At 49.7% G+C, this 14388-nt stretch overlaps 2 protein-coding genes across 2 annotated transcripts; one reads left to right on the forward strand and one right to left on the reverse strand.

The window, feature by feature from the left end:
* Positions 1-8927: 8927 nt before the first annotated feature.
* Positions 8928-10409, reverse strand: N7446_010594 (low affinity iron transporter-like protein; the record flags this gene model as incomplete). Its single annotated transcript, XM_058519337.1, has 1 exon — positions 8928-10409. The coding sequence occupies one exon, from the start codon at positions 10407-10409 to the stop codon at positions 8928-8930; it is 1482 nt and encodes a 493-aa protein (XP_058368175.1).
* A 2197-nt stretch (positions 10410-12606) lies between these two features.
* N7446_010595 (bZIP transcription factor) lies at positions 12607-13936 on the forward strand (the record flags this gene model as incomplete). Its single annotated transcript, XM_058519338.1, is given in 3 exon segments — positions 12607-13054; positions 13100-13548; positions 13560-13936. The coding sequence occupies 3 exon segments, from the start codon at positions 12855-12857 to the stop codon at positions 13934-13936; spliced, it is 1026 nt and encodes a 341-aa protein (XP_058368176.1). The 5' UTR covers positions 12607-12854.
* Positions 13937-14388: the final 452 nt, after the last annotated feature.

Raw genomic sequence — 14388 nt, forward strand, 5'->3', positions numbered from 1 at the left:
ATGCCAGCCGATCAAGAAGCAGATTTGGGTTAGCTAGTCAAAGTATCTATGCGAACATCTGTCCACCATAGCAGCCGACCACTGTCCGCTCCTGAATATATCGATGCAAAAGAGCGGTCGAGGTAAGTCTGTCTCAGCGCGACCCTATCCGAGACTAGACTGACTTCAAAGACGATGCGAAACAAAGATCCATGCATTCCATCCAATATACACCAGCCACGGTGCCCTTTCCCGTGTCGTCTTTCAGAACATCTGAGTCATGCATTGCCTTGCCGATCGACAAGCTAACGATGGACAGGAAACCGTTGACAGCGCACCAGACCGAGTCCGAACCAGCTCTCCGTCAGTGCTCCGCGCAGGGTCATGGCTTACACGCCATTTCTGGCCCTATCACTTCAAACCATGCAACATGTCCTATGTGAAATACTTCAAACTAAGGCCGCGGGCAAACAGCAGGATGCATAAGCCCCAGACGTTCGTTGTGCACGACGAGGTGAGTGCAATATCACGCCTCCTGCTGCGCCGGGTCCGATGATTGGTGCCAACTCTGCGCCGGAAACACAAACACCACTGACATCTCTATGCCATTGCAGGAGCAGCCAGCCCATCGCCAACCGCGACAATTCTTGTGGCGAGTAACCTATTCCCGCCGAGTCAGATAAGACCCAGGGCCCGACGCGCCATCGCGTCTTCCCCTTCCTCACCGCCTTCACACCATGAACAGTGGAGTGCCTCAACCTCTCGCTGTTTGCACGAAGCTGTCTCCTAATACAACTGTACAAATTTTTGTCCCACGTGAGTTCGTCATGCGCCTTTGCCGTGTTGTGAACTTGTCGGTTCATCCAGCGCGACTTCTCGAAGCGACAGCCGGAGAGTGTGACGAACCTGGATACAACATGGTATATTGGTGACTGCATCGCAGAACTGATTTGGCAGTGATCTAGTTGGTAAGCAGGTATGATCACGAATCTTGTTGATTATCTGTCTCAAGCATACACTCGGATTCTTCGTGAACGGCGTAAAGCACAACACCTTGTCCAACTGAATCAACACTTGCTGACTCGGGTCTCACCACAGGAAGACGCCGTCAGATTCCCATCACCCGAATGCAAAGCGAGCAAATGTCTTATCTGCTCGACCTCCCCTACACCAATACCATCTATGCTTTGTTTCTTCCACATGACTACTGGTGGCATCGACGAGTCGCTACCTCGACCTTCTCCCAGTCGATTTGGTTCATCAGATCATGCGTTGGTATGCCTACCTGATGTAGACCCAATGGAGCGCATAGCAGTGTCTGTCTCCCGGCATTTGAACCCTCTCATAGAATGGCCTACTTGCGGCTTGGATCCCTGGCGTCCAGTGGGTGACCATCGTTGTCCTCAGATGGCATCTAGCGTCTTTCGAGCCTGAAACCCCTAAGAAACCGGGAGAAGCCAATGCTTTGTCTAGCTAGAGCCATATTTTCGTACTGGCGAGGTTGTTAGTCGGGACTGCTTGCATGGAGAAGGTGAGGCAAAAGTCCCGTCATTTCTACCCGAATCGGCTAACAACAGCCATGTCAGCCTCGAATCGATGGACAAGACCGAGGATGGCTAAACGTTTGAGAGGACCCATGATCCGAGAACTACATCTGATACAGTCCCTTGATCCCTCTTCCTCTCAGTGTTGCTGAGCTCGTCGACATGTGTGAGCGAGCGGGAACAAGTCATTCGCACATACACGGAGCTGCATGCTATCAGGAGTGTTTGTCTCCTGCCTGTTGGACCGAAGGCTGGCTGATTTGATTCCTAAGCCTGAGTTTTTCGATCCAAGCCCGAGCACATATGCAAGGCCAATCCACGTTGGAGGTCACAGCAGCTGGAGGTCAGTCAAGCTATGCAATATCCTTTGTCCATTGAGACCGTCTTCTAACATCTCGCAATTAGCGGCGCAAGCAGGTCTTGCCAGGAATCACCACTTCTCTACCTCCCGAGCTCACTGCCCTTTGACCAACGATGATATTTCCTCACTCATCGCGCCGGAAAATATCTGGCATATGACTCACGGTTCGAGCAACTTGCCGTGAAGGTGGGTTTGATGTCTGTAACAGCACCACTAGAGCCATTGTAGGACCTCTTGGACTCTCCCATACAGCCAATACTTTATTTTCTACCCGTAATAAACCCTTATGCCATATTTGCTTGAGGATGAATTTCAGCAGACGCCCTAGGGCCGGATGTGGATTAGAGCACCCTTGTGCGAATACCACCCGGTCCTGAGCGGCGATCGTGGAGAGTGTCTTTACCAGTTCTGGTTCTAGATGGCTAGTTGGACTCCGATCGCACTTAAACTATATCAGCAGCAGCAGAGCATGCTGTGTCGCATGACTCAGGAATACGTCCACAAATAGTAATGCCCGTCGCTTTAATCGCCGGACTGGACTTCTTCGAGAGATTGGTTGAACTATGAATCGTAGTTACTCTACTGACGGGATATTATTCACAAAGATGCGACGGCTCTTACATGTAGAAGGAGCGGATCACATATTCCCGAGCGAAAGCTCCCAATGACATGTTGACCTCGAGCGAAAGCAACTCTCACTCTAGAATGTAGGCATTTTATCATAAGGTACGTTCGAACGACACGCAATATTCATGTGGAGAAACAGCTCTGACTACACAAGGAATAGAGCCTATCGTACCATAATGTTTGCCCGCGATTCGTGTTTTCGAGCGAAACCTCATCACATGGCTCTACACTCCGTAGTTCTGTTGAGCGTACAGTATATTGCGTGATCATAGTTGAGCAACTTGTAGATTAAATCATCTCAACTGAGTTGGAGGCTGTACGTCAAGCGTGACCAACAGGGATGGAAACTGCCTTGCGGAATCAAAAAAAACCAATTGAAGTTTCTATGATGTGGGTGACATGGCAAGAAACCGCGCTGCCTCCATGAGACGTTGACCACCCTCCCTTCACCGCCCGACCGATCACTACAACACTGAGCAACAACACACCAACACTTCAACATCAACACATCAACATCAACACATCAACATCAACACATCAACATCAACACATCAACATCAACACATCAACATCAACACATCAACATCAACACATCAACATCAACACATCAACATCAACACATCAACATCAACACATCAACATCAACACATCAACATCAACACATCAACATCAACACATCAACATCAACACATCAACTCATCAACTCTCAACTCTCAACACATCAAAACACCAACATATCAACGCATCAACGCATCAACAGATCAACGCATCAACTCATCAACTCTCAACTCTCAACACATCAAAACTGTTGATTATTAAGTGATGCTTCAGTGTTCATGTTATTGAGGGGAGTTGATTGTGTGTTGTGTTGCTTGTTGTCTAAGATACAAGTAGGCTGGTGAACAGGTATATATGTATGCACGTGATCCCAGCCTCATTATCTCAGCAACCGGGATATTTCAACAAAAACACCAACACATCACCACTTTCACCAATTCTCACCAACATGTTTGCTCTACGCCTGAATGAAGCGTGTCAATTTCACTACGCGAAAGGACTATCGGACCGCAAACTATCAGTGCAGAACATTTGGCAACCTCCCCTTTGATAAAAATGACAGTTTCGTTGTTATCGTATAATTTTGGCCATTGGATTTAACACGATCTATCTAGGGCTCATTCTACCTATCCAATGATGATCCTTCGGAAAAAGAAACAGACTATGAGGAGGTTGGGCAGGTCTTTGCTTCTTCGAATACTGTTGAATATCGAATACTGGTCTCTAACACCACGAAGAGGTGCCTGCACATTGCTAGAGGGCTTGTTAACGCAGCAATCCCCAGAGCTCGTCCTGCGAAGCACCTTCTTACACTCGCGGGGCTCAGGGCAGCGCGGGAGCACATTTTTACATACACAGGGCTCATTGGCTGTGAGGGAGCACATTTTTACAGTCACAGGGCTCATTGGCTGTGAGGGAGCACATTTTTACAGTCACAGGGCTCATTGGCTGTGAGGGAGCACATTTTTACATACACAGGGCTCATTGGCTGTGAGGGAGCACATTTTTACAGTCACAGGGCTCATTGGCTGTGAGGGAGCACATTTTTACAGTCACAGGGCTCATTGGCTGTGAGGGAGCACATTTTTACATACACAGGGCTCATTGGCTGTGAGGGAGCACATTTTTACAGTCACAGGGCTCATTGGCTGTGAGGGAGCACATTTTTACAGTCACAGGGCTCATTGGCTGTGAGGGAGCACATTTTTACATACACAGGGCTCATTGGCTGTGAGGGAGCACATTTTTACAGTCACAGGGCTCATTGGCTGTGAGGGAGCACATTTTTACAGTCACAGGGCTCATTGGCTGTGAGGGAGCACATTTTTACATACACAGGGCTCATTGGCTGTGAGGGAGCACATTTTTACAGTCACAGGGCTCATTGGCTGTGAGGGAGCACATTTTTACAGTCACAGGGCTCATTGGCTGTGAGGGAGCACATTTTTACATACACAGGGCTCATTGGCTGTGAGGGAGCGCAAATCTTACATCGCTGGGCTCGTGGCAGCAACAGCCGTGGTCACGGAAGGTCTGGAGTTCTTGGTTTCGCAGAGCCCATCCTGCGAGGCACACTTGTTGACGCAGAGCCCATCCTGCGAAGCACACTTGTTGACGCAGAGCCCATCCTGCGAAGCACACTTGTTCACGCAGAGCCCATCCTGCGAAGCACACTTGTTCACGCAGAGCCCATCCTGCGAGGCACACTTGTTGACGCAGAGCCCATCCTGCGAGGCACACTTGTTGACGCAGAGCCCATCCTGCGAGGCACACTTGTTGACGCAGAGCCCATCCTGCGGAGACTCTTGTTGTCGCAGATGTCCCTGCGGAGACTCTTGGTGTCGCAGATGTCCCTGCGAGGCGCTTTGTTGACGCAGGACCTAGGCTGCGGAGAACTTGGTAATGCAGCGGTCTCCTGCAGAGAACTTGTTAACGCAGCGGTCTCCTGCGAGGATTATTGTTGACGCAGACCTATCCTGCGGGGTAGTCTTGTTGACGCAGCACCCCCCTGCGAGGATTATTGTTGACGCAGACCTATCCTGCGGGGTAGTCTTGTTGACGCAGCACCCCCCTGCGAGGATTATTGTTCATGCAGACCTATCCTGCGAGGTAGTCTTGTTTTCGCAGCACCTCCCTGCGAGGATTATTGTTGACGCAGACCTATCCTGCGGGGTAGTCTTGTTTTCGCAGCACCCCCCTGCGAGGATTGTTGTTCACGCAGACCTATCCTGCGGGGTAGTCTTGTTTTCGCAGCACCCCCCTGCGAGGATTGTTGTTCACGCAGACCTATCCTGCGGGGTAGTCTTGTTTTCGCAGCACCCCCCTGCGAGGATTATTGTTCACGCAGACCTATCCTGCGGGGTAGTCTTGTTTTCGCAGCACCCCCCTGCGAGGATTATTGTTCACGCAGACCTATCCTGCGAGGTAGTCTTGTTTTCGCAGCACCCCCCTGCGAGGATTGTTGTTGACGCAGACCTATCCTGCGGGGTAGTCTTGTTTTCGCAGCACCCCCCTGCGAGGATTGTTGTTGACGCAGACCTATCCTGCGGGGTAGTCTTGTTTTCGCAGCACCCCCCTGCGAGGATTGTTGTTCACGCAGACCTATCCTGCGAAGCACCTTTTTACGCTCGCGGGGCTCATGGCAGCGAGGGAGCACAGTCTTACATCGCTGGGCTCGTGGCAGCGACAGCCGTGGTCACGGAAACTCTCGAGCCCGCAGGCAAGAGTCCCTGGGACACTACGATGCATCAAAGTGTGAGGATCAAAGTGTGAGGACCGAAGTCCTGAGTTTTTTGGGCTGGGAATCCGGCCCCTTTTATAATTTTTCGGTCAAGTCTCTACCATGGAACCATTGCGCCGAGGGTAGAGAGATCACTATCCTTTGGTTGGCGTTGAAGCAAGTCGAACGACGTTGAAACGGTGTCTGGACACCTTGTGGCCCGCAGATTCACGTTTCGACCTGGGATCATTTCTCTCAAATCTTGCGTTGAGTATGGTGAACCGCTTTCATCAACTGTTGAAAGAAAGCAACGCCGCAAAAATGTGATTCCTACATATTGTTGAGTTTGCAAATTAAATCGCTCAAGCGGTGGCACCCTACATCTGCCCGTTTAGCCACGGTCACCGTCTCTTTCATGAGGGTTGATGTGCTTCAACAGATGCCAAAATAATAGGTTGGAAAATTTCTGGTTGACAGAAACGCTGGACTGTACCTGCGGTTGGCCGGAGGATCCTTTGGTCTCGCTCGAATCAATTCTGCTCATCCTTGGCCCCGCCCCGCTGAATGTTGTTTCTTCCCTGTCTACTCGTAGCCAGCTAATGTTGCTTTTACTAGAATCTCTACTCCCTTACCGCACAGATATTGACATACTCTCAAGCTCAGGATGAGGATTGTCCTTCTTTGGGAGGGCATAAACAAAATCCCAGAGCTTATTGGAAAGTTTCCATAGGAAACCGAGCCTGGGACAACCATGTGAAATGTGCAACCAGGCCCACGAGCTAGGTTCGCGTGATCGCCACCCCCTCGCAAGATTGCAACGCTACTATCACATTGATGAGACTCTGGATACAAATAGCGCCCGACGGACCAATCAAACACAATGCGCGAATTTAGACAGACGCAGGTACGGTTCTGCGATGCAGATCCCAGCGACGACCCACGGGACACTAGTTCAAGGAGGTTCTATTTATGGCCCGGAGAAGAAGTGAAGGATTTGCAAAGGTCCAGACCGATCCACAAGCCCAAACTTGACGGCCGTCAGTGTCCGATCGAAAAGGACTCTGTTGCTTAGGAGGTACGGCCGAGGTACGGTCCAGGCAGGTGAGGTATTTGGAATATCGCGCGGAATTCTGGCAACAGAATGGTAGGCTAAATCCCGATCCGTGGTTATGCTTTCCTGGTTCCTGTCACAGGAGAATAATTCTCCTGTCAAGTGGCAAGTTGCTCCTTGTCTATCAGGTCTGTCGAACGTTCTAGAAGCTCTGTCTTCTGTCCTGCATAAAGCTTTCCCGTAGAGATTGTACTCTCTGAATCCGACACAGCCCCCTCATCGGCCCATTTCAATCGTCAGTCCCATATCCCTAGCGGATAGCTCGTAGAAACTATGCCAATCATGGACAGATCTCATGAGCTTATGTAAAAATATCTCCGGTTTTTGCACTAAAACCGAGGAACCGATTGGCTGCCGGAAACGGGTTGAGGTTGTGGGCCGGCCCTCCTGCGGCCCCTAAAACTTTATCTCAATTACCCTCCGCATCTTGATTACGACTGTAGCGAGAGAGAATCTTTCCAGTACACTGCTGGTCTGTTCAATTCCCGGTACATGAGCAGGCCGAGACTGGTGAGTCTGCCCCAATTCTCTGGGCTTCTCTTTTGGGCTGTAGGGCTTAATCACGAGCAACCTAGAAAGCAAGTGGGGCAGAAGCCCGGGCCTGAATCTTACATGACCACCGCATTTTCTCACCGAGCAGGCGATTCCATGGGTCGTCCAAACTAAGCGGTCGAAGTGATTTGCGGTTCCGCTAATGATCGTCAGCTGCGCTCGTGCTTCCACGGTCTCCGTCAAACTAATTACCTCCTGGCTTGGGTGTAGGTCAAAACAAATCGTACGCTTCACCCCAAAGATTACCCTGCTTTCGACCATCGATCCTATCAAATCCAAGCAGACGTATTACCCTGAGCCAACAAGAATGCTGTATTTCCATTTTCCCAGAGCCCCCTTGCTACCATGTCCTGTCTCCCTTCGGGAACACTCATAGTATCGTGAATCCTTATACGCTGTCCGCAGTACTTACCGGGCCACATAACACTCCGATGAAATCCTCCTGGTTTTGCATGACAAGGACGAAAATGTGTAGGCGCGCCTGTTCCAAGGGCACCACCATCGTGCTCGAGTCCTTTGACTCTGGGACATCCTCTATATTATTGTCATTCCAAAGAAGGGCGATTGCTACTGTTGAAATTCAGGATGTACAACCCAAGACGGCATGAATTTGACCTATTCTAGAGAGGTGGTTTAAGTCTGATCTCTTTCTCATTGAGAAAGAGACCCTATTTAAATGACAGAATTTTACCCGAACTATACTCTTCATGGAAGGATGTACGCTGACTGATTCATGCCTGATATATCTGGTATACACCATCTAACTATTCATGCAGGAATCTCAACAGCTGCCACATCGTCCGTAGCAATATCTAACACTACAAATTCATCCACATAGTCACGATGTTGTACAACAAGTTGGGCCAATTTACTCTGAGTATTGCACCATTACCCCGCTCTTTACAGTTGATTGAGCCGGAAGTCGCAGCTTCCATGGAATATTATCATTTCCCTTGATTCCCACTCTTTTCGATTAATCAACTGTTCAATTCAATTGATTCCGCTTGTTCAATCTAGCCCTATCAACGATAGGCATTCCTGTTTTAGCTTGCTTAAATATTCCTGCATTTGGTCGCATTGTACATCTGAAAACGTTGGAGACATCTACGCAAAGGAAGCCGAGAGAGATGGACAGAAACATCGGGCTCGATATTCTAGGAGAAAGCGAGAGAAAGAACGTAAATGAGGCCGCATATAGGCCAACAGTCTAAAAGGGCAAACAGCAAATGGCGCAGTCCTAGAAAAAACTGCGGGAACATCCGCCTGGAGACGGGAGATCTCCATCAACAGCTTCGTCCTGGGGACATGTAGGACCGTTTTAAAACTGTAGACTCAACGCGAACATCAACGGAAGAGAAAGCGGGCGGTGTTGGTGATGTAAATTTCACTAATCCAGGCCCTTTAAAACGTGCCTTGCAAGATTTGGCAACAATCTGCTGGTCAAATAGGGCCTTCAGAAAATTGATTGCCAAGACTTCATTCTTGAGAATCCTTTTCACAACCAATATTCTCAACCCCGTCCGAAATGAAACGATAAATCTGCGAATTTATAGCCAATCGTCGCCGGAGAGCATTGCGGAGCTGTAGCCGCCGGTGCGTGTTGGTCATGTTATGCGCTTGCATCAACACTAACAACAGGAAACCCTCAATAATCATGGTCGGCGTGTTGCAGATCAGCTGTCCTGTTTCCGACCACTGCATAGCGGTAGCAATGCTCAATACCGCCAGCACGGTCACAAAGGAACCTAGCACGGCACCCGAGCAGGAGCACCACTCGCCGATTTTGTTGGCAATGAGAGTCTGCAGGGAGTCTAACTCGACGGTGTCTGGGGAAAATTCCGATATCCCAAGCAAGTCGCCTAGCTGGGCGTCCGCCTTAGCCAGCACGTCAAACTGCCCATCAACCACCCGGGACCCGCCGAAGTAGGCGTTCCGCAACACGAAGCCGTCGACGAATCCTACGAGTCCCGTGTATGTGCCAATGATCAGCCACCAGTTCGAACTCCATTGCATCGTCGATCCGATGCCGATCCACACCGCAAAGACAATCGTCGATAAAACCAGTCCAACACCCGTGCCGATGATCGCGCCATAATAGTCGATCAATCGCTGGCCTCGAGTAGTTTCTGTATTATAATCGTACTTGAATTCCACAGTGGGGTTTGGGTCTAAGTCACCCGTGATTTCGCGCAATCGGTTCTCTAGGCACATATCCTCGTGCATGATCGACTCAAAACACTCTTTGAGATACCTCATGTGACGCTGTCTGGTATTTTGCAAAAAGACACTGACAAAAGTAAGTTCAACAGCCGTTGCGCTATTGATATATAGCTGCCAATTGTTGCCCCACTGTTGCTCTTTACCGAAACTTAGCCAGACGAAGATCCCGATACAGAAGGCCACCCACGCGTAGAGAGAGCTAAATGCCCAAACAATGGGATCAGAGATTCGATCGTATAGGCTATGACGCGGAAGATGGACGCCATCATCAATTTGTTGGATATTCAGCTCTATCTCCGTACCCGCGCTTTGCACTTTGAAGTCAAAGTAGTTGGGATTGGTTAGGTGCAGTTTTTCCAGTATACGTTGGCAGGCTGCATTCCGCGAGCGGAGATCACAGACCAAGCTCAACAAGTCGCGCGAGTTGTTGCGCTGCTGCCGCATAAGGAAGGTATCGGAGACGTAGCACTGGATAGGGCTAACGTTCTGCATCGCAATCTGCCACGCCTGGGACGGTCCTAGCACAATGCCGATAATCAGCCAGGCGAGTAGTCCGGCAATCATAAAGAAGAAAACGAGAGGCGTGCCCGCAAATACAACAACCTTGTCGAAAGCATTCACGAACGCAGGTGGCTGAGCCCACTTGTGATTGCTCTCTAGGTCCGGATGCTTTTTGTGTTTGGCGCCATTATATGTTAACGACTCTTGGGGCTGGCCGGGCGATTGGATGGGGGCCATTGCCTGAATATCTGCGTAGGCATTGTTGTCGACAATCTTACAAGATCTGCGCAATACACTGAGGGCCCACGAGAGAACCCACGGTTCTTTAGGTGCTGCCATAACAGAAATGACGAATGAAATGAGCAGTTAATCAATCTAATCTGATCGGGGGCAGAATATACAGTTAATAAACATTTTGCTTAAACGGATTCGGTGCGCGATTTTCGAGCCCTTGGCATCTGGGCTTTCTCCACCTAATCGCTTGGTACGTAATTGCTTACGCTAAATAGTTCGAGCAGAGATTTTAACGGTCGTAGAATTTCCGTACATGCTAGCACTGAGGGTAACCAATTGAACGAGCTATTGAAGAGTGGAGATCGCTATTGGGGGCGTCTCATAAACTGAAATGCTAGTATTAGCGTGAACAGTGCGTGTATTCCGAGTTGACCCGGTTTACCATACGAAAACGTACGGAGGAGTGGGTAGTCCCTGAATCAACCAGTCCTTAGTGGTAAAATACCACTTCTCAGCTTGATATAATCTTCCAATGGGACACAGGGAGGTACTGCATCACAGCGGTAACTAAGACCGATTCCTTAGCACTGTTTTGCAGCTGAGAATGAAATAGTTCTTAGGAGAACGAAAACGGGCCCTTTATTCACTTCCAACCTTGGGTTCTGGGGTATTTCCAAATGGCACTTGCATCTTCGCGGGGTCCCTGTTGGAATAAACTTGATGCTAAGCTTTTGCAAGCTTTCCAAGGCGGTGAGAAAGAGGGGCCGTGGACTGGTCTGGGACGAATGGTTGGCTTGATGGTCCCATACTAGACCCACTTGCTGACGACTTGTAAATGGAATCACGCAGCCATTGGGCGAATGTGCCGAGCTTAGCCTCCAACTAAGGGGCGCTATCCGAGTGGATACTCTATTTAGCAGCCGTCGCGGTTTACAATGAGGGGCTATAACGATAGGAGAGTGGTAGTCCCGCCTGCCAAAGGTCAACGTCAGGGCGGAATAATTGTTCGAAGTTCGATTCGGTTGAATCTTAGAATATGCCTCTATTCGTATTACGTCTCTCGGTTTGATTCGGTTGGAGTTTTCTCTCGAAGCATAACGCCTAGTAGGAAGTGATGGCCCTTCTCAGCTTTGATTAGTCTTAGTAACAAATAGTCTAAGTGCCAATGATAAACCGTATTTAGAGTACTCTATAGCTATCAATGACTTTGCGGCTCGGAAGGTGGCTAGAAGCGTGGAATTCCCTTAGAAAATATCGGCCCTAAAGTCTTGCGTGATGTTGGATCTTACAAGATATGGCCGTGACGGTGGTGATACTCCTCATTGGCTGAGGCCTTCAAGTCTCATCTATCAGCGTCTTAAGAACGCAAGCCCTGAAGTCTTGGGTGATATCTGAAAGCCTAAAAAATGGCCGTGACAGAGGATCACGGAATCCCCGTGTATTCAGCAGGGTAGTTATGTTCCGGCGTACCGTGACAGCTCTCCTAAGGCTAAATGTGGAACCACAGGATATCTGTACGCACTAATACCGACGGAATCAATTGACATGATTGGTTCAAGAACTATTCAGGAGGTCGCTGTTGAGAGCGTCTCATAGCCTTAAGGACAGATATTGGCATGCTACGACTTGGGTATCCCGAAATGACCCCTTTTACCATACAAAAAAATACGATGGAGTGTAAAGGCACTGAATCAGCCTGTGGTACGCTAGGGTCTGGGATAAAAAGATAGCTTTTCTAAGGGGCCGGTTAGTGGGTGGGTAGATACCCTTTCAGATCGGCATAAAATAAGGGGACGAATTGTCCCCCCAAATCATCTGAGCAAAACTGGGGCTAGATTTCCGCCCAACTGTTAAGCACTGCAAACCGGTCACAGTTACGTTAGAAGCCTTCCAGGTTTAGACAATTTTGCGCTTCACTGCTTCAGTACCCTCTCACATGATCAGGAAGTCAGCGGCGTCCAGGTGGCAAGCATTCTACTCAACCTACCAACTTACTACACCATCAACTACAAATTCAAGCGCATCAATCTGTGGTGGCTCAGGCGATATGTGCAGCATATCATCGAACCTACCAGCGTTCGCACCGGTACCTCGTCTGCACAGGGGGGAATGATGCATAATTTACACCAAATGGGTACTTCCCTTATCATAGTGTAATGTATGCGCCACCTTGTACCTACAGTCCCCTGTGTTCTCCCCCCTTAGACCACGCTGGCCTCTACTTAAGTCTGCCACTCTGCCACTCTGCCACTCTTTCACCTTCTGCAAACAGACAGTTGTCCTTTCCATTCTCTCTCTTCTTGCTGACTCACCTCTGACTTAATTTCCCCGGAGTCTGGATCTCCGGTGCCGTGATGACAGCGTGGCCTTGACTAGGTTAATCCCATCTTACCCCTCAAGTGTCTTCATCTGAACAGAACCTTGCATCCGGCACCGGTATCCAATATCATGGCCGACACTATCAACCCGTTGGATACTTTGCCAACATCTGATCCCGAAATGTACACAATCTCCCCCGCAGATACATCACTGGACTCACCAGAGCCAGAGGATGACATCAATGAGGAAGAGGACGAGAAGAAGCCAGCAAAGAAGAGAAAGTCTTGGGGACAAGAACTCCCAACCCCAAAGACAAATCTACCTCCTCGGTATGTGTGCCCTCCATTCGCCCACTCGCGAATCATCACTAACAGAACTAGCAAACGCGCTAAGACAGATGATGAGAAAGAACAGCGTCGGATAGAACGGGTCCTCCGGAACCGCGCGACCGCTCAAACATCACGCGAACGCAAGATACTGGAGATGGAGAAGCTTGAGACCGAGAAGATCCGCATGGAACAACAGAACCAGTTCCTTATTCAGCGGCTATCACAGATGGAGACCGAGAACAACCGCCTCAGTCAACAGGTGGCTCAACTCTCCGCTGAGGTCCGCGGATCTTGCAGCGCCACTCCCAAAGCCAGCTCTCCCGCCATTGAATCTCCCACCCTCACGCCCACCCTCTTCAAGCAGGAAGGCGACGAACTCCTCATGGAACGAATCCCATTCCCCACCCCCTCAGTGACCGACTACTCCCCCACCCTCAAGCCTTCCACTCTTGCTGAAGCCTCCGACGCGACACAACATCCTGCAGCGGTGTTGTGTGACCTGCAGTGTCCGTCGGAGGTCCCGAAGGAGCTGGAAGCGCCCTCCCTCTCTTCGACCTTTCCGAAGAACCTTCAACTACAAATGACGTTGCAGCTCCTCTTTCTGACGATGACTTCCGCCGCCTGTTCAACGATGATTCACCCGCTGAGCCAAATTCTTCATTCCCTGAAGACGGGTTTGCCTTTGATGTTCTCGACGGCGGATATCTATCAGCATTTCCCTTTGATTTTATGGTTGATTTCGACCCCGAGTCTGTCGTCCTCGAAGGCGTCCAGTCGTCCGGTGTTTCGGATGAGACTGCTCACCAGACTACTTGCTTGCAGCCCAGCCTTGGCGCGTCCACTTCGCGATGCGACGGGCAGAGCATTGCAGCTAGCGGTTAGTGAGCATTTCTCCCCGACCTGGTCGGCTGGCGCCCCGGAGGCTCAACCGAGTTGGGGGTTGTTGTTGACCATGGCCTGGGCAATCGATACTCTCGGTCTGTCGCAACAGTGTAGTACTTTGAAATCCGGTCGGCGACGTATTAACGGAAAGCATCGAGTTTCACGGAGTTCCAGGAGTTCTCGCAGATTATCTCTGCTGAGCAAACGCTGAGGGTTTTTGGCTGTATACTAGTTTTTAGCAATTTTGACTGGTTCACTTTGCCTATTTTTTTACTTAATTTTGTAGACTGATTTGGTGCTGACAAGGTATAGCCGTGATAGCCGAAGCAACCTGCTGCCTAACCTATAAACAACTTATTCTACACTGAATGGACTCTAGATTCCAATCAAGTAAACCGGCAATTCGACCGATGTAGACTGGTCTGCAACCAAAATAAACCGACGCTAAAAAT

This window comes from Penicillium canescens (genome assembly GCF_028828765.1).
Source record: "Penicillium canescens strain IBT 15451 chromosome Unknown utg000007l_segment0_segment0, whole genome shotgun sequence".
Classification (NCBI taxonomy): Eukaryota; Fungi; Ascomycota; class Eurotiomycetes; order Eurotiales; family Aspergillaceae; genus Penicillium; species Penicillium canescens.